The sequence below is a fragment of the Mirounga angustirostris genome, unplaced genomic scaffold (genome assembly GCF_029215605.1).
Source record: "Mirounga angustirostris isolate CCGP_5_RB_7025 unplaced genomic scaffold, mMirAng1.0.hap1 SCAF_15, whole genome shotgun sequence".
Lineage (NCBI taxonomy): Eukaryota > Metazoa > Chordata > Mammalia > Carnivora > Phocidae > Mirounga > Mirounga angustirostris.
In genome coordinates this window covers 61,507,238-61,529,777 of record NW_026991723.1, presented here as the reverse complement: position 1 = coordinate 61,529,777, position 22,540 = coordinate 61,507,238, and the positions used below count along the sequence as shown (strand labels likewise).

Here is a 22,540-nt window from a genome sequence, read left to right as displayed (position 1 = left end):
GTACTACATTCCTACACTTATTTATATGTTTTTCTGAATTTACTCCATTATGTGCCTGTCCCTGTACTAGAAAACACTAAATTCTTTTGTTCTTATCATTGTTCATTTCCTTCCTAGAAAGTATGAGAATCTGAGGTCACCATGATCATTTACTTGTTTACCTGTCAATGGCTTGTCTCCTTGGACTAGAATGACAGCCCAGTGGGGTCTGAGGGTTGTCCTGTTCATCACTGTGGCCCTGCATTTTAAATGGTGCCTGGCAGAAGGCGCCCACGAAATACTTTTTGGTTGAATTAAAAATCTGAATATCTAGTAGGCCAAATCCTTTTTAATTGCTCTTTTTTCTTCAAAAATTTGGCTACCCTCACCTGTTCACTCTTGGAAATGAACTTCTAAAAGACTGTAAAAAATCCTATCAACTGTGCCCCCACACCCGCCAGAAGGTGGAGCTTCTTGTGGTGGAGACTCAGTGACTCTATTCTGTTGAGGTAACTTTATAGCCATGAAACCTGGCAGAAACCACCTCGACTAAGTGATGGAGGTACCATCACCATATGTATATCACATAGCTGGATATTATGAGAGGGGCACTTCCCCTCTGTGGTAGTCTCCCCCAAAACCTATCACCCCAGTCTATCATGAGAAAACACCAGACAACCCCAAATTCACAGTATTCTACAAAATAGCTGACCCAGTACCCTTCAAAAATGTCAGGGTCATAAAAACAACAACAACAAGGAAAAGCTGAAATATGTCATAGTTCGGAGGAGACTAAGGGAACATGATGACCAAATGTTGAATCCTGGATTAGATCCTGGAAAATTAGTGGGAAAACTCTTGAGTTTTTCAGTCGTAGGTCGTATATTTGAAATTATTATAATTATTCTTTCAAATATCTAATATTTAGCTAGAAAAATCTAGAACAGGATGTGCTATTTGTTTTATTAAGAAACTGTGAAACATTGTGTGCCAACTATATTTCCATAATAGACATTTTTAAACTTCAGAAATAGATGTTGAATTTGATCACGTACCTTTTTAGAAAATATTAAAATGCTTGTTTTTGCGCTTCAGATGTAATTTTTTTCTAGTTATTAAAATACCCCTGCATCTCTAAAATAACTCCTTCTAGATGTACTATATAATTCTTTGTAAAACACTAGACCTGGTTTGCAAATATATTACTTAGTTTTTCAGCATCATCACTTAGCAGCAGCCGGGCCTGGGCAGATGCACGGAGTCCGCGGCGGTCAGCGAAGAGTCACCAAGGTGCTAAACAAACGCCGGACAGAAGCCTGCGGGAGGGGCCCCAGACTCGTGAGCGCCCAGAGCTGCGCCGGAAGTGGCGTCATCGAGCCGGCGTCCCTCTCAGCCAATGGCCGCGGAATGCGCCGTCCGATGGTAACCCTCACCGCACCTGCGGGTAAAGGCGGACGCAAGAAAGACCGTCCTTCTACGTTATTACGCGAGTTACCAAGGCAGCTTAGTTAGGGACAAGTGTCTCTTCCCGCTTCTCTGCCGCCAGTTAACCTAGCTCAATGACACCACGCCTTCAACCTGAGGGCCCCCTCACGCGCCGCAGCTACCCTCACTAACGATGGCTGACAGGCGTGGAGTAAAAGCCGGAAGCAGGCGGGATGGGCGGTGCTGGCAGAGGGCGTGCCGAAGGCGTGGCCTGGCTGCAGTGAGACCGGGAGGGGCGTGGCCAGCCGCCCCACCTGGGCTTTCAGTCAAAGGCGCACTTAACCGCCGCGGTCCGCGTTCTAGCCGTCTCCGGAGGGCGGGTCGCTACTGGCCCCACCCCCGCCCACATTTCTTCCTCTTGGGAAGCACCCCCTGAGTCTCCGAGATTGGGCCGGAGCTGGCTGCTGGCTTCCAGAACGTCGGCGGTCTCTAGCGGCGATGGAGGGCGCCCACGAGAACCCCGCAGAGTCTAGCTCCTCCGTCCCCAGGTCCGAAGAGCCTGCCGGCTCGGCCGGAGGCCCCGAGCTGTTGCCTGCAGAGGAGTCGGAGGGCTGCGCCCGTCCCTTGGAGGCGGCCCCCAAGAAACTCTGTGGCTATCTAAGTAAATTTGGCGGCAAAGGGCCCATTCGGGGCTGGAAATCCCGCTGGTTCTTCTACGACGAGAAGAAATGTCACCTGTATTATTCGCGGACCGCGCAGGATGCCAGTCCCTTGGACAGCATCGACCTCTCCAGTGCGGTCTTTGACTGCAAGGCGGACGCCGAGGAGGGGACTTTTGAAATCAAGACTCCCAGCCGGATTATTACTCTGAAGGTAAATGGAGCAGTTTTTTAATTTTTCAGCCAGGGTGAGTTCCCAGGGCACGGCTGGGCACGTGTGGGTGGTCACAGTAAATTTACTGGAACAAGGATCACAGGCTCTGATCTCCCCCAGTGAACCCTGGGTGGCCAGGGTTTAGTGCATTCCAAAACGCAGTCACACCCATTTCCTCATTGGGCTCCCACGACAAAAGCTGGGATGATGTACCCATATTAGAATCAAGAAACAGAGTCTTGGAGAGGTGAAGTGACCAGCCAGAGGTCATGCATCTCCAGAGTGGTGTAGCCCACACTTGAAATCCCTGAGTCTTTCTACCTCTCAGTACTGTATCAAAACTTACTTTTTGGTGTGCCTTAACAATGCAATTACCTTAACTTTCTTACTTGGGGCTGAAATATAGTCAAAATATGAATTGTGCAATCCTCTCGTGGCCCGGATTCTGAATCACTTTTCTTGACATTTTGGCCAAGAGGAGTGAATGCTTAGCAAACATTGGCGGGGATTGGGAGATAAAATACTTTGGTTTTTCAGATCAGCCTAGAATGTTCATAGAGGTGTGTCTTAACGTGTTTTACCATCAGTAGGTTTTGTTTTATTATCACCTTTAACTGAGAAGGCCTGAAACAGTGGAAAGGCCATGTGCTTTGAACTCAGACAGGCTTGGATTCAAATTCTACATCAGCTGCTTACTAGCTGTGTCACCCTGGGCAAATTACTTAACCTCTTAGAATCTAAGTAGTTTGTGAGGTTTAAAACAAGGTGTGTAAGCATCTGGCACCTACAAATTGTTGAATTAATCCCAGCATCTAGATACAGCCTAGCACCTAGTGGGTGCTCAATAAATTCCTATTTAATGAACCCACATGGTGATAGAACCAAGGTCATAATGTTCATGTCAAGAGTGGAAAGACAGGGCGCCTGGGTGGCTCAGTTGGTTGGGCGACTGCCTTCGGCTCAGGTCATGATCCTGGAGTCCCTGGATCGAGTCCCGCATCGGGCTCCCTGCTCGGCGGGGGGTCTGCTTCTCCCTCTGACCCTCCCCCCTCTCGTGTGCTCTCTCTCATTCTCTCTCTCTCTCAAATAAATAAATAGAATCTTTAAAAAAAAAAAAAAAGAGTGGAGGGGCGCCTGTGTGGCTCAGATGGTTAAGCGTCTGCCTTCAGCTCAGGTCATGATCCCAGGGTCCTGGGATCGAGTCCCGCATCGGGCTCCCTGCTGGGCGGGGAGCCTGCTTCTCCCTCTGCCTCTGCCTCTCTCTCTCTCTCTCTCTCTCTCTCTCTCTCTGACTCTCATGAATAAATAAATAAAAAACATTTAAAAAAAAATAAAAAAATTTTAAAAAAAGAGTGGAAAGACAAATCTGGGCTAAGAGTTCTGGGATTCACACTCATCAGAGAAGACTGTGCCAGGAGACAGCCTCCCCGACCCCACCCCGTCTTCTGCCCCTTCACCCCCACTCCCAGCCAACTGGACATCTGTTGAGCCTCTGGATGTAGCCCATAGTTTCAGTTCCCCTTTAATGGCTGGGCTTGGGTGGTGACCAGGCTGGGAAAATCAGATAAAATAAGGCAAACCTGGAATTCCAGGCCAGGGAAGGCATTTTAGAGGTTATGGGTCATGTGTCCCCTCCCACAGAGGCTGAGTGCTGTCTACTGGATCTCCAACACATGTCTTTTACTGTTCCCTTGATCTGTTTGTGCCTGGCTCTGTGCTAAGCACTGGGGCATGGAGCCAAATCATACCTGCCCCCAGGTTCTCCAACAGCTTACTGCGGGGATAAGGGAACTGAGGGAGACTGGCACACACAGTGAAATGTTCTGTAGATACGCTAGGTCTGTACCAGCAAAGTGTGGTTCTACTGAGCGGAAGGGTCCACCCAGGAGGGAAGCACAGAGGAGGAGATGACATCTGAGGCCTGAAAAAGGGATTTGGTTTTCTACGAGCAGACAAGAGGGAGAAGGGTATTCCTGGCCACGAGAGCCCCATGGGCAAAGACAGGAAACATGATACAGCCCAGAGTGTCCTGGCCAATCACAGGAGCCTGGGGTACAGAGGGGCCCAAAAGTTGGAGTGGGAGAGCAGGGGCCGCAGCATAGGGCATTTGTGAGTTAGGCCTGGGAGCTTGGACTTTGTCCTGTGGGCTGTGGGAAATTGTCAAAGAGCTTTAAGCAAGGAAGCTCTGTGAGATTAAAATGTTTAGAAGGCTCAATGTGGCTGTGGGATAGAGAAAAACTTAGAATGCAAGGGAGGAGTCAGGGGTGGCTGACTGTCCAGCTGGGCCAGTCACGACTGAGGGAGGCCGTAGGATACCCACCCAGTAGACTCTTAAGTTCCAAGAGGATGGGACCATGACACGTACAGTAGGTGCTTAATATACACCTGTCCAGTGAATTAATAAAATGGGGCATTTGGATATGGGCTGGAGCTTGTTAGCACAAGGTCATGGTGAAGGCCTGGGAGGGGCTGAGGGTCTCTCAGGGAGAGTGTATAGAATGAGAAGACTGGTGGGCAACATTTTATTTTATCTTACGTGGTACCTCTCTGACAGGCCTAGGGCCTCTTTCATGGAGCCCCCTGGCCTCGTGCACACCTTACCTGTGGACCACTCAGAAGGGGGAGCCTGCCCTGGTTGCCCCATAGCCTGCCGCCTGCCGCTGTTCTCACATGGCCTTGTAGGCAGCTCTGTGAGGCTTACCATCCACTCCCAGCCAGCTGCCTGGCTTCCTTGGCCCAGCTGATCCCAGGCCTTCTCTAGGTAAGCCACAGTCTGGGCCGTAAATGACCACAAAGCTCTGGTCCAAAGGGGGAGATCCACGTTCTGGGACCAGCTCCGCCACCACCTGCCTGAGCAACTTCAGAGCCTTAGTTCTCCATCTGTAGAAGGGCTGGTCCCTCCTGGAGGATCCAGCAACAGAATAGATGGGAAAGTAGGTATTTGGATCATCCAGGGAGACTAATGACCATCATCAACCATTGCCTTGTTTGGGGTACCTGAAGGGTGCCACTGTGTCGTTACTGTGTGCATATGGCTTTCCAGTCCCCAGTCATATCCATGATTTTGGTGCGTCCCCAAAACAGAGGAGGGTTTCTCTCCATTCCATAAAAAGTCAGTCTTTTAGGTTTCCTGGACCCAATTCCAACGTGGGACATGGAGGGTCCCCATACCACTGCCCCCCCACAACACCAAGCAGTTCTCTCTCTCTTTCTCTAGGTAGGCTCCATGCTCAATGTAGGGCTCAAACTCACAACTCTGAGATCAAGAGTTGTGTGCTCTACCAACTGAGCCAGTCAGGCACCCCCAACTCAATTCTAACACTGTCTACCCAGAGACAGCCTCAGATTCCACAGGTTGAGGGGCTTAGGCCTATAAGACTTTTCCCACACCTGGCTTCAGATGCCAGTGGCAAACTCCAGACTGTTACTTGTGTGTCTGACAACCGGCTACAGATTGGAGTTTCCACTGACCTCCTCCTTAAGTTCCATTAGTCTGCTAGAGCAGCTCCCAGAACTCAGGGAAACACTTACATTCACCAGTTTATTAAAGGATGTGAGAAAGGATACCAGTCAACAGGCTGATGAAGAGATGCACAGGGCAAGGTCTGGGGAAGGGCAGGAGTGTTCACACCCTCTCCGGGTACGCCACTCTCCCCACATTGCCATGTTCACCAGCCCAGAAGCTCTCCAAACCCAGTCCTTTGGGTTTTTAGGGAGGCTTCATTACATAGTTATGTTGACTAAGTCGTTGGCCATTCTCCCATTCAGCCTCCAGCCCCTCTCCCCTCCTGGGAGGGAGGCGGATGGGACTGAAAGTTCCAAGCCTAATCACATGATTGATTCTCCTGGCACCCAGCACCCCCATCATTAGGTTACCTAAGGGCTTTCTAAGAGTTACTGTATTAAAACAACAAAAGTCATCTTTATCGCCCTTATCCCAGGAAATTCTAAGGGATTTAGGAGCTGTGAGCCAGAAACCATGGACAAAGATCAAATACATATGAAAAATATGCTTTTGGTCATTTGAATGACCAGATATACGTTTCTTATAAATCACCATATCACAGTCAGTTAAGACATTGAGATGTCGCAAAGGGAGATGGTAATGGTGCCAGCCCCCCCCCCCACCAGCCCAGACTTTCAAAGTTCTCTCCCTATCTCTTACCGCCCCCAAAGGCCCTTGTCCAGGGACCCCGTTTTGAGCACCTGCAGTGCGTCAGCTACTGTGCTGAACGCTTCACCTTCCTTACCTCATGGCTGTCGCCGTCCTAGCACAGATGAGGAAACTGAGCCCCAGAAAGGTTAAGGGACCTCAGGGTTTGGGACCGGTCCTGATTCTCTTCTGTGGCCAAGAAGCGGGTGGTGTTTCAGAGGTGGGCACCCATCGGCCGTGACAGTTTGTTTTTTTTTTTTTTTCTGGGAGGGAGAGAATTACCAAGCCTCCTGGGACCTTCCCGCGTCGCAGACCTAGTGCCACGTGAGGGCACAGGGCCATACCGATTAACCCTTGTGCTTCTCAGGCTGCCACCAAGCAAGTGATGCTGTATTGGCTGCAGCAGCTGCAGATGAAGCGCTGGGAGTTCCACAGCAGCCCGCCTGCGCCTCCCGCCGCCCCCGATGCCGCCCTGGCTGCCAACGGGCCCGCCCTGCGCCTCGAGCTAGGTACCCAGTGGGTTCGCCTCCTGCCCGCACCCCCAGGGCTCGTGGTGACCAAGCCTTGCCCCTCCTGCTGGGAGTGAGCGGGGGGAGCCTCTGCTAAAGAAGCAAAGAGCCGGGGGGGTGAGTCAGGATCAGTTAGGACACAGTGTAGCCTCGAGGGCAGGAATAGGGGCTCCGAGGCCAGGACGTCTGGCTTCAAATCCTAATCCTGTGCGCTTAGTCTTTCTGAGCTTCAGTTTCCTTCCGTATAAAATGAGCTTCATAAGCCATACCCACTTCTTAGGGTTATTATGAGAACTCAGTGAATCCATGCACCTGGAGTGGTTGAAACAAGGCCTGCACGTTGTCCGAGCTCAGGAAACGGCAGCTGCTAGTTCGATGACTGTTGCGGGAGGTTCTGGAGAGACTCGCACAGGGTTGCTGTGAGGAAGGTTAGTGAGAAATGCAGCTATTGTTGCTGTTCTGACACGTAGGCTTTTGTGCTGCGAGTTGGGTAGAGCAGTGGTTTTATCCGTAGTGGTCCCGTAAGCAGAATCCTTCACCCCCACGTGGGCCGCAAAGGAAGTTTCTCGGTCCCAAGTCCTAGGACACCCTCAGCGTGGAGGAGTCCTGGAGATCATACCCTCCCACCCCACGCTGGGGCGTGGCTGGCAGTGTGCTTGGCAGGTTGAGAATCGGGACAGAGCACCCCCGCTGCCCCCGTAAGAGCTTGGAGACTTGTCACAGCTCCGCACTGCGGCGTGGTAACAGGGAGGCCGAAGAGGCCAGGGCACGACTTGTGGCCAGGCACCTCTAGATCTCTGTACCTGGGTGTTCTACCTGTGCCGGACCGAGCTCATCTGCCCTTGACCCTCTGCTCCCCCAGTTTCCTTCCCCCCTTGAAATGGCCCTTCACTTACCCGGTTGCTGCCGAACAGGGCGCCGCCCTCCCCCCTTGCCCCTTCGGCAGTCTCGGTGGTGAGCCAAGCCGGTCTGTCACCGTGCTGGCCGTGCCTGCCCTCCGGCCCCTGCTCACTGCCAGTGCCCCGGGTCAGGCCCCAGCTCCTAGCGGGAAAGCCCCAGCAGCCTCCTCGGCCCTGGCCCGTGTCCCGTGTCGTGGCAGCCTGCCAACTCGGACCCATCCTCCCCACTGCGGCCCGAGTGGGCTTTCTGAAATGAGTGCTGGAGCCCCGTCCCCTCGCAAGGCCCCCTACCACGTCCCAGGCCCAGCTTTTCAGCACAATGCTCAGGGCTCGTCCTCTCTTGTCTCACCTCTGCCTGCTCCCCCCAATGCCCACCTCATGCCGTGAGCTTCAGCAGCACCAGAAGCGTGTCTGCCTGGCAAATTCCTGCTTGTTCTTTATAGCCACGCTCCAGTGTTGCCTCCTGCTCTTGCCAGCCTCCCCTTGGAAGCCCCCCAGCACTCTGCCAGCTGGACTCTGTATGAGCCCTCAACACTTTGTTCACATGGTTCTAACAAGGCCTGTCACGTTGTGTTCTCATTATAGCATCCTTGTCAGTCTCTGCCCCCAGGGGCGGGGGCCATGTCTTTGTCACTTATGTCCCTGGTACCGGGTGCCCTGCCTGGTACATTGGATATTTGTGAGCGAATGCATTGGATTTTATTATTAAATGAGGAAGGGAACGTAAAACCCTTAGCCTAATGCCAGGCACATAGTAATTGCTCAATGCATAGTAGCTGTCCTAATAAGGTGGTTGTTACATGTGTACACGTACATAATAACGGCTGTTGTTTAGTGTTAATAATAATTATCAGTCATTTCCTCCAAGAACCTTCTGGGTGTTTCATGCTTGTAAGGGCTTTCTTTGGGGAAGGATTTGTTTGTGCCTCTGTACTTCCATTCCACCCTCTAGTCCCCATCTGCCAGAGAGCCAGACACCCTGGCTGAGTGCAGAACTGCAGCCTGAGTGAGCACAGTTGCTGGAGATCAGCCTCAAATTAGAAGCAACGAGACACTCTCCTGATAACCGAATTCTTGTATGTCTGGAACTAAAATGGCTTTGGGATCCCACAGGTTCTTCTACTGTGCTGAACTCTTTCCAAGCTCTTGAATTCTGTGGCTTTGGTTTAGCACACCTAGTGGGCCTCTTCTGGGCCAGCCCCTGCTGGGGACATGGCGGGGAGGACGTTGTCCAAGGAGGACACTGGTGGGAGACGCAGGAAGCTGGGATGTGGGCCTCTCCTGAAGCCTTTCTCCTCCCACGGCAAGCCTTCACCCTCCCCGACCAGGTCCCTGCAAAACCTTCCCCAGCCCACCCAGAAAGACGTTTCTGGACTTGTGAGCAAGCTGGGAGGCCCTGGATTAGCTGTCTGGAGCAGGTTGCCCCACCTCCAGTCTCCACCCTTCCTGGGAGGAAGCAAAGCCTGCTTCTAGAGCAGTGAAAACCAACTGACTCACATCTGACTTTGAGTCACAGACATTTCATCTTGTAAGAAGTGTCCTATCACTGCTGTTGAGCAATCTGCAAGTCATGTTCGCTTCTCTACAGCTTTTAAACGTTTATACCTTTATTTTATGCTTTACCGAAACATTGGTCTCCACAAGAGCTGAGAAAGATCAAGGGCAAACCAATTTATAATTTATATGTTGCCCAAGTAGGACCCAATTTACATAAAATAGCACTCTTGTAAGTATATATTATCATAAAAATATGCATACCACTTACACTGTCATAACACTTTACACGCATCACGTTATCTAATCCTCACATCAATGTTATAAGGTAGTGTTGTTCCCATCTTACAGAAGAGGGAACTGAGGCCCACAGAGGCCAAGGGAGCTGTTCAAAGTCACAGAGCAAGGAAATGTCAGCACTGAAATTTGAACCCTAGTCTGCAGGCTCACAACCCTCTCCTCGTGCTGAGGAAGCACCTGCGGACAGGGCCCGGCCGGGATGTGACCTGCTGGCCCAGGCCCCTTTCACTGGGCAGTGACTTCCTACTGGTGTTAGAGCAGTGCCTGCAGCTCAGGCACAGGGAGAATTACAAATAAATGCTGCCGAGAATTCCGTGTGTGGTCTGCTCACTGAGGGTATTTCTCCTCACTGAGGGTATGCCCAGACCAGAGCCTTGGGCAATCAGTTCTGTTTCCTGCAGGAAGTGCTGACCTTCACTGTGGCATCACCACCGTAGCTGTCCCTTGAAGACCTCCGTGCACTGGGGGCTGGTGCCTTCCGGGGGCAGCCCCTCCCTTCTTGGAACCGTCTGCCTGTCACAAAGCCTGCTCTGACAAGCCACATAGTTTTAGTGGCAAAGCAAGGAACTGTGAGTGCGCAGCTCGGCTGCCGGCTGTGTGACCCTGGCCACCAGAAGCCTTCTGAGCCACTGTTTCCTCCCTGGTGAATCCAACCAGCAGTGACATTTACCGCCAAGGCTTAGTTGGTGTGACCTCAAAGGAGATTTAGGGCCACAGGTGGAAGTTAAAACAGATGTTGGCAGTTAGGGGAAGTACTTGCCAAGACATTAAAATCTGAGACACATTGTACATGTTTTTGCTCTGAATGAGGGAGAATAAAGATGGTTAAAGTATTAATAAACCAGAAGACCTTAATTATTTTGAAACAACTCAAAGTCTGGGTTAAAGACTACTTTTGAAAGATGCAAGTCCACAGAATGGGGCTTTATGGTTTTCTAAATATGTTCATATCCTTGATCTCTGCAAGAGACAGGGTGGGGAGTATCCTTCCCATTTTAAAAATGTGGAACCTGAGGGTGCCTGGGTGGCTCAGTTGGTTAAGCGACTGCCTTCGGCTCAGGTCATGATCCCGGAGTCCCGGGATCGAGTCCCGCATCGGGCTCCCGGCTCGGCGGGGAGCCTGCTTCTCCCTCTGACCCTATCCCCTCTCATGCTGTTTCTCTCTCTCTCTCTCTCTCTCTCTCTCTCTCTCTCTCTCAAATAAATAAATAAATAAAATCTTAAAAAATAAATAAATAAATAAAAATGTGGAACCTGAGGCTGGAAGAGAAAATGTGATTTCCAGCCTGGTCATAGCACCCTTCCAACAGAACCATGATTTGGCTTCAGGTCTTCCAACTCCACAGCTGTAGGCCAGATTCCTTGGGGCTTCTGTTGAATCCCCCAGAGGGCCCTGTGGGTCCAGCCAGATGAGCTCCCCTCTTAGCACTCCCCTGCCCATTTGTCCTTCCGAGCCTTGTCTCCTCTGGTCCCTCCCAGCATCCTCAGCTCTGGGCCTGGAACCCCTTGCTGCTGCCTGTACTTACACACCCAGAAAGATCCTCCCTCACTCCTTCGGCAGGTCAAAATCCTTTCCTGCCCTCTAGGCCCTGCTCCAGTGCCCTTCCTCCAGGATCATGGAGGATCATGCCTATTCCTTGTGTTCTTAAACATTCTTCATTAGCATCCTTTTAAACGGCTGAATAATATTCTGTTTTCTGAGGGCATCGTGATTTATTTAACCTCTCCCCAGATCTTTACTTCCAGTTTGAGGGAGTTATTTCCAGGTTGAGGCCAGACAGGGCCAGGATGAACCTCTTGGTTCATAAAGTTTTATCTGCATCAGATAACTTTTTTAGGATGGATTCTCAGAGGTAGAAGTATCTGCAGTTCTGCATATTTTAACGGAGTCTTCAGGAAGACTTTCTCAGCAAGATGCATCATTTTCCTGGGAGAACATATGATGAAAAGCCTGCCTCTTTGGCTGCTCTTAACCTACAAGGAAGGCTTGCTCGGGCAGCCCCCGACTCCCACCTAGGAGCTAAGCCTGTAGCACCTCTGTCTAGTGTGTCCAAGTGCAGTGACCCAAGTAGATGACTGCCCTTTTCTTCTTTCCCCAGAGCAAGAGGAGGCAGAGCTGGAGGACTTCCTGTGCCCTGTGCGAACACCCCCCGGGGTTGTGGGTGTGGCGGCTGCCTTGCAGCCCGTGCCTGCCATGCCCTTGGCCCTTCAGAACATTTCCCTCAAGCATCTTGGAACTGAAATACAGTAAGTACGGTGGGACTGAGGGGCTGGCCAGGCTGCACACACCCCCTTCTTTGGAGCTTACAATGATCTGGTGTGATCCCTGCAGGGAGGTGGGCCTGGGGAGAAGGTTAGGGGCTTCATTTTTAATTCATCACCTCATTACTTTAAAATATTACATTTGTTGGGCGCCTGGGTGGCTCAGTCGTTAAGCGTCTGCCTTCGGCTCAGGTCATGATCCCGGAGTCCCGGGATCGAGTCCCGCACCGGGCTCCCTGCTCGGCGAGGAGCCTGCTTCTCCCTCTCCCACTCCCCCTGCTTGTGTTCCTGCTGTTGCTGTCTCTCTCTGTCAAATAAACAAACAAACAAACAAACAAACAAATATTACATTTGTTGTTCTAGCTTTTTTTTTTTTTTAAAGATTTTATTTATTTATTTGACAGAGAGAGACACAGTGAGAGAGGGAACACAGGCAGCGGGAGTGGGAGAGGGAGAAGCAGGCTTCCCGCCGAGCAGGGAGCCCGATGCAGGGCTCGATCCCAGGACCCTGGGATTAGGACCTGAGCCGAAGGCAGACACTTAACGACTGAGCCACCCAGGCGCCCCTTGTTCTAACTTTTTAAAGTAGTGCATATTCTTTTTTTTTTTTTTTTTAAGATTTTATTTATTTGAGGGGCACCTGGGTGGCTCAGTCGTTAAGCGCCTGCCTTCAGCTCAGCTCCTGATCCCAGGGTCCTGGATCGAGCCCCGCACTGGGCTCCCTACTCGGTGGGAAGCCTGCTTCTCCCTCTCCCACTCCCCCCTGCTTGTGTACCTGCTCTCGCTGTGTCTCTCTCTGTCAAATAAATAAATAAAATCTTTTTTTTAAAGATCTTAGTTGAGAGAGAGAGCGAGAGAGAGTGGAGTGAGGGGCAGAGGGAGAAGCAGACTCTCCGCTGAGCAGGGAGCCCAATGCGGGACTTGATCCTGGGACTCCAGGATCATGACCTGAGCCAAGGGCAGATGCTTAACCGACTGAGCCACCCAGGCACCCCAAAGTAGTGCATATTCTTTGTAGGAAATTAGAAACATCTCGAAAGGTACAGATTTTCAATTACCCATGATCCTATCACCCAGAGAGCATTCTTAGCATTTGGTATATCTCTTTCCTCTGCATTTTCTATATACATATATGCATACCTGAGATCATACTGAATGTAACGTGATAATGGCATCACAAGTGTCTTCATATGGGAAACGCATTAGATTATTCACTTTTTTTTCCAGAGTGACTGTATGCAACCCACTTTTTAAAAATTTTTTTACGTAAGTTTTATTTTATTTTCATCATGTTAGGTGTACTCTTAAATCTCCATCACCTATTTCACCCATTCCCCCACCCAGCTCCCTTCTGGCAACCACCAGTTTGTTCTCTATAGTTAAGAGTCTTTTTCTTGATAGCAGGAGGGGAAGAATGAAGGGGGGGACATCGGAGGGGGAGACGAACCATGAGAGACGATGGACTCTGAAAAACAAACTGAGGGTTCTAGAGGGGAGGGGCATGGGGGGGGATGGGTTAGCCGGTGATGGGTATTAAAGAGGGCACATTCTGCATGGAGCACTGGGTGTTATGCACAAACAGTCATGGAACACTACATCAAAAACTAATGATGTAATATATGGTGATTAACATAACAATAAAAAAATTTTTTAAAAAGAGTCTTTTTCTTGGTTTGTCTCTCCTCTCTCTCTCTCTTTTTTTCCTTTGTTCATTTGTTTTGTTCCTTAAATTCCACATATGAATGAGATCATATGGTATCTGTCTTTCTCTTATGACTTAGCATTATATTCTCTAGCTCCATCCATGTTGTTGCAAATGGCAAGCTTTCATTCTTTTTATGGCTGAGTAATATTCCATTGTGTATATATACCACACCTTCTTAATCCATTCATCTGTCAATGGACACTTGGTCTGCTTCGATAATTTGGCTATTGTAAATAATGCTACAATAAACATAGAGGTGCATGTATCCCTTTGAAATAGAGTTTTTGTATTTTTTGGGTAAATACCCAGTAGTGTGATTACTAGATTGTAGGGTAGTTCTATTTTTAATTTTTTGAGGAACCTCATTACTGTTTTCCAGAGTAGCTGCACCAGATCACATTCCCACCAATGGTGCAGGAGGGTTCCATTTTCTCCACATCCTTACTGACACTTGTTGTTTCTGTGTTGTTAATTTTAGCCATTCTGACAGGTGTGAGGTGATATCTCATTGTAGTTTTGGTTTGCATTTCCCTGATGATAAGTGATGTTGAGCATCTTTTCATGTGTCTATTGGCCATCTGGATGTCTTCTTTGAAGAAATGTCTGTTCGTGTCTTCTGCCATTTTTAATAGGATTATTTGGTTTGGGGTGTTGAGTGGTATCAGTTCTTTATATATTTGGGATACTAATCCTTTACTGGATATGTCATTTGCAAATATCTTCTCCCATTCAGTTGGTTGCCTTTTAGCTTTGTTGATTGTTTCCTTCACAGTGCAGCTTTTCATCTTGATGTAGTCCCAATAGTCTATTTTTGCTCTGTTTCCCCTGCTTCAGGAGGCATATCTAGAAAAATTTGCTACAGCCAATGTAAGAGAAATTACTGCTGTGCTCTCTTCAAGGATTTTTATGGTTTAAGGTCTCACATTTAGATCTTTAATCCAGTGATCCAGTTTCACTCTTTGGCATGTAGCTGTCCAGTTTGCCCAACGCTATTTGTTGAAGAGAATGTCTTTCCCATTGCATATTCATTCCTCTTTTGTCGAAGATTAATTGACCATAAAACTGTGTGTTTATTTCTGGCTTTTCTATTCTATTCCATTGATCTATGTGTCCATTTTTTTGCCAGTATCATACTGTTTTAATTACTACCACTTTATAATATAACTTGAAACCTGGAATTGTGATGCCTCTAGTTTTGTTTTTCTTTTTTAAAATTCACTTTTAACGTGTGTAACTTACTGTACATTGATCATATCTCAGCCACTTTTTCATTTGTTTTTCATTATTTATACAATTTCCCACTAGTAAAATTTGTTTTAAATAGTTCATAAGAAGATAGCAGTATGTCCTGAGCTTTGGAGGCAGACTGCCTGGACTTGTATCAGAGGTCCACCAGTCAGCGGCTGTGCTGCCCGTGGCAACTTGTTTGATTTCTCTGTGCTTCATTTAAATTGTTAGAGATGTAAATACAGTAGTGCCTGTGGGTCAGTGCATGCAAAGTGCTTTAAAACTGTGCTTGGCAATGGTATAAGCACTTTATAAATACTGTCTGGTGCTATTGTCATTAATCTAACTGAAGAAAAGGAAGCTCTTGGGAATTCAAATGGTACCCAATACTGATCCTGTTGCGGTGCTTATTTTCTGCGTGGACTTCAGATAGACTGGGACCTCTTAAGGAGCAGCTTAGATTATTCCCTGGACTTGGATTAGAGATCCCTGGCTCTGTGTGACTCAGACACAGCATTTCCCTGCTGGCCTCAGTGTTTGAATTCCCTCAGGTAGCTAGAAGGGTGGTGATGCTGTTTCCAGGAGAGAAGCAGGTTTTAGAGAAAAGACGATGAGTGTCCTCTAAGGCCTGCTGGCCCGTGAGGCATTTGGATGGAGGGGCCTGGAACTCAGGAGATTAATCTGAGCTGGAGGGAGAGACTTGGGGGATGTCAGGCATGGGTGAGCCCCCCAGGGTGAGTGGACAAGGAGGGTGCCCTGCAGGGGATCTTCCCTCAGGGGGAGCTGGAGGGAACTGGGTGCGTTGGGAGCCTGCTGTGGGGGTGAAGGGGCTGAGAAATCCAGCCATCCAGCCAGGATATATCCAGTGTGGTCTCACCAAGCTTAAGCCAGGTTTGTGCCTGATCGGCTACAAACAGAAGTGGGAGAGAGAACATGCAGAGAGAGAAAGGAAGGAAGTTTCAGAGGATCAGTTGGTTACTTCCCTCCTGACATTTGTAATAATCCACAGAAAATGTGAGGGAAAAGTGCAAGAAGTGGGCTACTTGCCCTGGGCTGCTGAGAGCCCTGGTAGGATCGGGGGTTGTTCTTGTCTCCTGCACCCTGGGCCCTGGCTGGTCTTAGAGCCTGGGTCATACTCTGGGGAAGGGAGTAGGAGTGCTTCTAGAGCACTGTGCTAGGTTCTTTGTACCATCACAAAGTTGTCTGGACAAACCTGTAAGGTAGTGTCATAACATTTTAGCTCTTAGGGCATAGAGTCAGACGTCCGGGTCTGATGCTGTCTCCCCACTTACTAGCTCTGTGGCTTTGGCTACTTATCCTTTCTGAATCTCTGTTCTCTTCCGTGTACAATGGAGGTGATACTAAGTCTCACTTCACTGGGCTCTTGTGAGGATTGAATGAGTTGAGTGACTAGTGTCATCTTAGTGCCTGACCCATGGAAGGGCCCAGTCACTGTCTGTTGTGGACATGTTCTTCATCCTCATTGCAGATCAGGAAACCCAGGCTCAGGGAGGTTAAATGGCTTGCCCAAGGTTATCTTTCCAGAGCAAGTCTTTATGACCACTTCCCTGACACTAACCAGGCCTTTCAGACTTAGAGCTAATCCTACCCAGAAAATGACCTATGATCTGCTCCATACAAGGTCAATAAATTTATGAAGTGGAGATACCTCTTCCAGTGTAATAGTTTGGCTGGTAGTGGCCCACTGGGTTGTGTCAGTAGTGAGTGAGCACCCTGTCCCCAGAGGAGATGTGTGCTAGAGCTTAGGAGGCCCTTTGCTACCCTGGAGTTGGGGTTTCTATACCCTCCCCTACCCCAGGGATGACTGCTTGTGAGCCCCTGGCATTAGGGAGGCTGTACTTCCTGGGCAAGAGGAAGCAGAGGCAGCAAAGATGGTCACCCCATGCAGCCAGCACCTCTAGTATAAGAATGTGTTCCTCTCCAGCTGTGTGCCTGTGATTTGTGAGATCCATTAACAGGGCTCAGCACAGGATCCAGCACAAAGAGGTACTCAGTAAGTAGTGCTCTTCATGACCACCATTTTCTTTTTCATATGACCACTACCCTTTTATCTGTGGATGGGGAAAGTAAGAACTGGGAAGGGGAAGTGACTAGCCCGAGGAGTCCAAGGCTCCATACAGTAGGATCTTAATAATAACAGAGCAGGGGCGCCTGGGTGGCTCAGTTGGTTAAGCGACTGCCTTCGGCTCAGGTCATGATCCTGGAGTCCCTGGATCGAGTTCCGCATCGGGCTCCCGGCTCAGCAGGGAGTCTGCTTCTCCCTCTGACCGTCCCCCCTCTCATGTGCTCTCTCTCACTCTCTCTCTCTCAAATAAATAAATAAAATCTTAAAAAAAAAAATAATAATGACAGAGCAAAAGGAGCCAGAAACCAAATTTCAAAGTCAAGTGTTGGAAATGCTGAGTTCTAATTTCTTCTCTGTTCTTTATTTAAGAGATCCATTTTTCCATCCATCAGTCAGCTATACTCTTCATTAAAGTACAATCTTATTTCTTATTCTGAACCCAACTATGCCAAAAAACTGGATTTTGTTTTAAAAACGAATTTCAGATCAAATCATGGTTCTTTGAAAAGATCAACAAAATTGACAACCCTCTAGTCAGACAGACCAAGACAAGACATGAGATTCACATTACTGAAGTCAGGATCAAAAGTTGGAATGTTACTACCGGCCTTACAGAAATACAGAAGATTTATAAAGGAGTACTATGAACAATTCTGTGCCAACAGATTAGATAACGTAGAGGACATGGACAAATTCCTAGAAAGACAAATTACCAAAACTGACGCAAGAAGAAAGAGAAAATCTGAGTAGACCTGTGACATGTAACGTGATTAAATTAATAAAAAACCTACCCCCCCCCCCAAAAAAAACCCAAACATACAAACAAAAACCTAGGACCAGCTAACTTCCCTGGTGGATTCTACCAAACATTTAAAAAAAAATTAATACCAATTCTTCACAAAATCTTCCCCCTAAAAAAGAAGACGAGGAAATACTTCCCCATTCATTCTAGAAGGCCAATGTTATCTTGACACCAAAACCAAACAAAAATATCACAAGAACCTGGAGCCTTCACCTAGAATGTCCTTGTGTGGTTTTGGCAGCAGGCCTGTTTTTTTTCCTAACTCACCTCTTCACAGGACTCCCAGCTGTATGCGAGAATTTCAATTTCAACTCTGCAGTTTGTATGGGTCCAAAATTGCTTTCTTTCCTCTCTTGCATTCTAGGTCTCTGGTATCAACTGTTGATCTATGATCACAAAATCAATCAATCAATCTTGTAGCTGTGTGTGGTGATGGATGTTAACTAGACGTAGTGTGGTGATCCTTTCACACTATGTTGAATAAATATGTTGTACACCTGAAATGAATATGTTATGTGTTAGTTATATCTCAATTTAAAAAAAACAGACAGTTGACCCCAGAACAAACTCATGTCCTAAGTCAACTTTCATAGTGATAATGCTGCAGACACACATTTCAAAATTCAGTGTCATATAATAAGCATTTATTTCTCACACATCTGGATTCAGCTGATATAGACTAGGTTCACTTCACATTACTGGTAAGATCTAGGTCTGCTCCTCGTATTCCTCATCTTCCATGGACCAGCAGCTGCCTGGGGCAAGTTCTTCAAGAGGGCAAGCTCTGGGGGCACCTTCTCAGTTGGTTAAGCATCTGTTTTCAGCTCAGGTCATGATCCCAGGGTCCTGGGATCGAGCCCCACATCAGACTCCCTACTCAGCAGGAAGTCTGCTTCTCCCCCTCCCCCTGCCTGCCACTCCCCCTGCTTGTGCTCACAAGCTCTCTCTCTCTGTCAAATAAATAAAATCTAAAAAAAAAAAAAAAAAAAGAGGCAAGCTCTGTATGCAAGGACATTTTAAGCCTATGTTTACATCACATCTGCTAACATCGCTCTGGACAAAGCAAATCCCATGGCCATGCCCACGCCAAGAGAGGAGGTACTCTGCTCCTGAGGAGGTGGTGGGAAAGTAGTAAATATTTGCTAAGGAGTAGTCCAGTCTACACATTCACCTTCCCACTTGAAGTTCACCTTTTCATGTTTAGTCCCCAGGAATTTCCCTTCCTTTCCTGAATTCAGCTCAATACTTTTGAAACATGTTTGGTATTCATCTAGCATCTAGGTGTTTATGAATAAGGGTTTTTCAGGGTAATTTCCCACTATACTGCTAGAAGTATACATTGCACATAGGGATGATACAGCAAAGCTAGGACTCCATCACGGATCTGTAGACCTTCACGTCCCCTTCTCTTTTTTCATTTTTTTTTAAAGATTTTATTTATTTGAGAGAGAGAACACAAGCTGGGGGGAGGAACAGAGAGGGAGAAGCAGACTCCCTGCTCTGCAGGGAGTCTAATGCGGGGCTCAATCCCAGGATCCTGGGATCATGACCTGAGCTGAAGGCAGACACTTAACTGACTGAGCCACCCAGGCACCCCTCCCCTTCTCTTTTAACCACACTATTGCTGCCTCTTAAGTAAATGACCTTTGCATTGTTTTTCAAACTGTTGACCACCATCACAGTAAGAAATACATTTTATTTTATAGCTCAGTGCACATATATATAATTTAGAAAGTATTAATCCTTTCTAAGTGGGGTACATTCTGATATTTTCCATTCTATATTTTATTTTATTTATTTAAATTCAATTAGCCAACATATAGTACATCATTAGTTTCCGATGTAGTGTTCAGTAATTCATCAGTTGCTTTTAATACCCAGTGTTCATCACATCACATGCCCTCCTTAAATCCCATCACCCAATTACCCCATCCCCCCACCCACCTCCCCTCCAGCAACCCTCAGTTTGTTTCCTATAGTTAAGAGTCTCTCATGTTTTTTTTCCCTCTCTGATGACTTCCCATTCAGTTTTCCCTCTCTTCCCCTAAGATCTTTTGTGCTATTTCTTAAATTCCACGTATGTGTGAAACCATATGATAATTGCCTTTCTCAGATTGACTTATTTCATTAGCATAATACCCTACAGTTCTATCCATGTCGATGTAAATGGTAACTATTCATCCTTTCTGATGGCTGAGTATTATTCCATTGTATATATATACCACATCTTCTTTGTCCATTCATCTGTCGATGGACATCTTGGCTCTTTCCACAGTTTAGCTATTGTGGACATTGCCACTATGAACATCGGGGTGCAGGTGCCTCTTCAGATCAATATATTTGTATCTTTGGGGTAAATACCTAGTAGTGCAATTGCTGGGTTGTAGGGTAGTTCTATTTTTAACTTCTTGAGGAACCTCCATACTGTTTTCCAGAGTGGCTGTACCAGCTTGCATCCCCACCAACAGTGTAAGAGGGTTCCCCTTTCTCCACATCCTGGCCAACATTTATTGTTTCCTGTCTTGTTAATTTTAGGCATTCTGACTGGTGTGAGGTGGTATCTCATTGTGGTTTTGATTTGTATTTCCCTGATGCCAAGTGATGTCTGACATTTTTTCATGTGTCTGTTGGCCATTTGCATGTCTTCTTTGGAGAAATGTCTGTTCATGTCTTCTGCCCATTTCTGGACTGGATTATTTGTTTTTTGGGTGTTGAGTTTGACAAGCTCTTTATAGATCTTGGATATTATTCCTTTATCTGATATATTATTAGCAAATATCTTCTCCCATTCCATACATTGCCTTTTAGTTTTGTTACTGTTTCCTTTGCTGTGCAGAAACTTCTTATCTTGATGAATCCCAATAGTTTGTTTTTGCTTTTGTTTCCCTTGACTTTGGAGACGTGTCAAGCAAGAAGTTGCTGTGGCCAAGGTTGAAGAGGTTGCTGCCTGTGTTCCCCTCAAGGATTTTGATGGATTCCTGTCTCACATTTAGGTCTTTCATCCATTTTGAGCTTATCTCTGTGTATGGTGTAAGAAAATGGTTCCGGTTTCATTCTTCTACATTTGGCTGTCCAATTTTCCCAGCACCATTTATTGAAGAGACTGTCCTTTTTCCATTGGATATTCTTTCCTGCTTTGTCGAAGATTAGTTGACCATAAAGGGTCCATTTCTTGGTTCTCTATTCTGTTCCATTGATCTATGTGTCTGTTTTTGTGCCAGTACCATACTGTCTTGATGATGACAGCTTTGTAATAGAGCTTGAAGTCCGGCATTGTGATGCCACCAGCTTTGGTTTTCTTTTTCAACATTCCTCTGGCTATTCAGGATTTTTTCTGGTTCCATACAAATTTTAGGATTACTTGTTCTACCTCTGTGAAAAATGTCAATGGTATTTTGATATGGATTGATTGAATGTGTAAATTGCTCTGGGTAGCATAGACATTGTAACAATATTTATTCTTCCAATCCATGAGCATGGAATGTTTTTCTATCTCTTTGTGTCTTCCTCAATTTCTTTCATAAGTGTTCTGTAGTTTTTAGAGTACAGACCCTTTGCCTCTTCGGTTATTATTATTTATTATTATTCCTAGGTATCTTATGGGTTTTGGTGCATCCATTCCATATTTTAAATGCAGGTCACAGGGCACCTGGGTGGCGCAGTAGGTTAAGCGTCTGACTCTTGGTTTCAGCTCAGGTCGTGAGCTCCGCACTCAGCATGGGGTCTGCTTGAGATTCTCTCTCCCTCTCCCTCTGCCCCTCCTGCTTGTATGTGTGCGCACTCTCACTCTCTCTAAAATAAATAAATAAATAAATAAATAAATAAATAAATAAATAAATAAATAAATATTTTAAATAATGAAATAAGTTCTGGTCATGATACTAAACTGATTTTACAACCTACCAATGGTTCACAACCTGCAGTTTGAAAAACACTGACTTAGTGAACTCCTTTAATCATCTTCTCTTCCTCATTATTAATTCTGGAATATGTCTACTTTTATCTCTTTGCAAAGGGAAAATAAACTTTTCCTTGTCCTTTCATCCAACTCATTATGAATTTCTCTGTGGTCTGTGGTCCTAAGCCAGCCTTTGGTGCTACCTAGTTCCTTCCTACAAACCCAACATATAATGAGCCTGCACTCTGGGCATGTGTGGCCCAGTGCCAGGGGCCAAGAGGCATGCAGGCAGGTTAGTGCCCAGCTCTTGAAGAAACGATACCATTATTCAGCCTAGACAAGTACTTGGTCAAAGGGTAGCCCATTGACAAAGTTCAGTAAGCTCCTTGGAGGCCATGAGCTGATTAGTGAAGGCCTCAAGGAAAACAGATCTGAATGGGCAATGGAAGCAAGGGGAGAAGGATCCAGGGTTTGGAGCTTTCCTCAGCAGAAGTAGGGAGGCACCAATGATTTTTGAGCCAAGTAGATACAAAACCAGGTGAAGGTTTCAGGAAAGTTAGTTTGGCAAGTCCACTCAGCCTTCGTTCAGCACATATACTGTAAGTGCCCTCTATGTTGCAGGTGCCGTGCTACACATTCAGAGTATTTTGGTGAACAAAACAGGCAAATATCCCTGCACTCAAGAGAACTTACACTCCAAGGGGTGCCTGGGTGGCTCAGTTCGTTAAGCATCTGCCTTCAGCTCAGGTCATGATCCCAGGGTCCTGGGATCGAGACCTATGTCAGGCTCCCTGCTCAGCGGGGAGCCTGCTTCTCCCTGCCCCTCTGCCTACCACTCCCCCTGCTTGTGCTCTCTCTCTCTGTCAAATAAATAAATAAAATATTTAAAAAAAAAAAAAAAGAACTTACACTCCAGCAGTGGGGCTGG

The 22,540-nt window shown here is 47.2% G+C and overlaps 1 protein-coding gene across 3 annotated transcripts in view; it reads left to right on the top strand.

Moving 5' to 3' along the window:
• Window positions 1–1,747: 1,747 nt before the first annotated feature.
• The window catches only part of TBC1D2 (TBC1 domain family member 2), a 51,399-nt gene continuing 30,606 nt past the window's right edge, over window positions 1,748–22,540 (top strand). For 2 of the 3 annotated variants that reach the window (XM_064579568.1, XM_045882768.3), the window contains exons 1-3: window positions 1,748–2,277; window positions 6,798–6,939; window positions 11,732–11,879. In XM_064579568.1, coding sequence (XP_064435638.1) covers window positions 1,903–2,277; window positions 6,798–6,939; window positions 11,732–11,879 — 665 coding nt within the window. In that variant the 5' untranslated portion in view covers window positions 1,748–1,902. The remainder of the gene's footprint in view (window positions 2,278–6,797; window positions 6,940–11,731; window positions 11,880–22,540) is intronic. The other variant, XM_045882769.3, reaches the window with a different exon arrangement.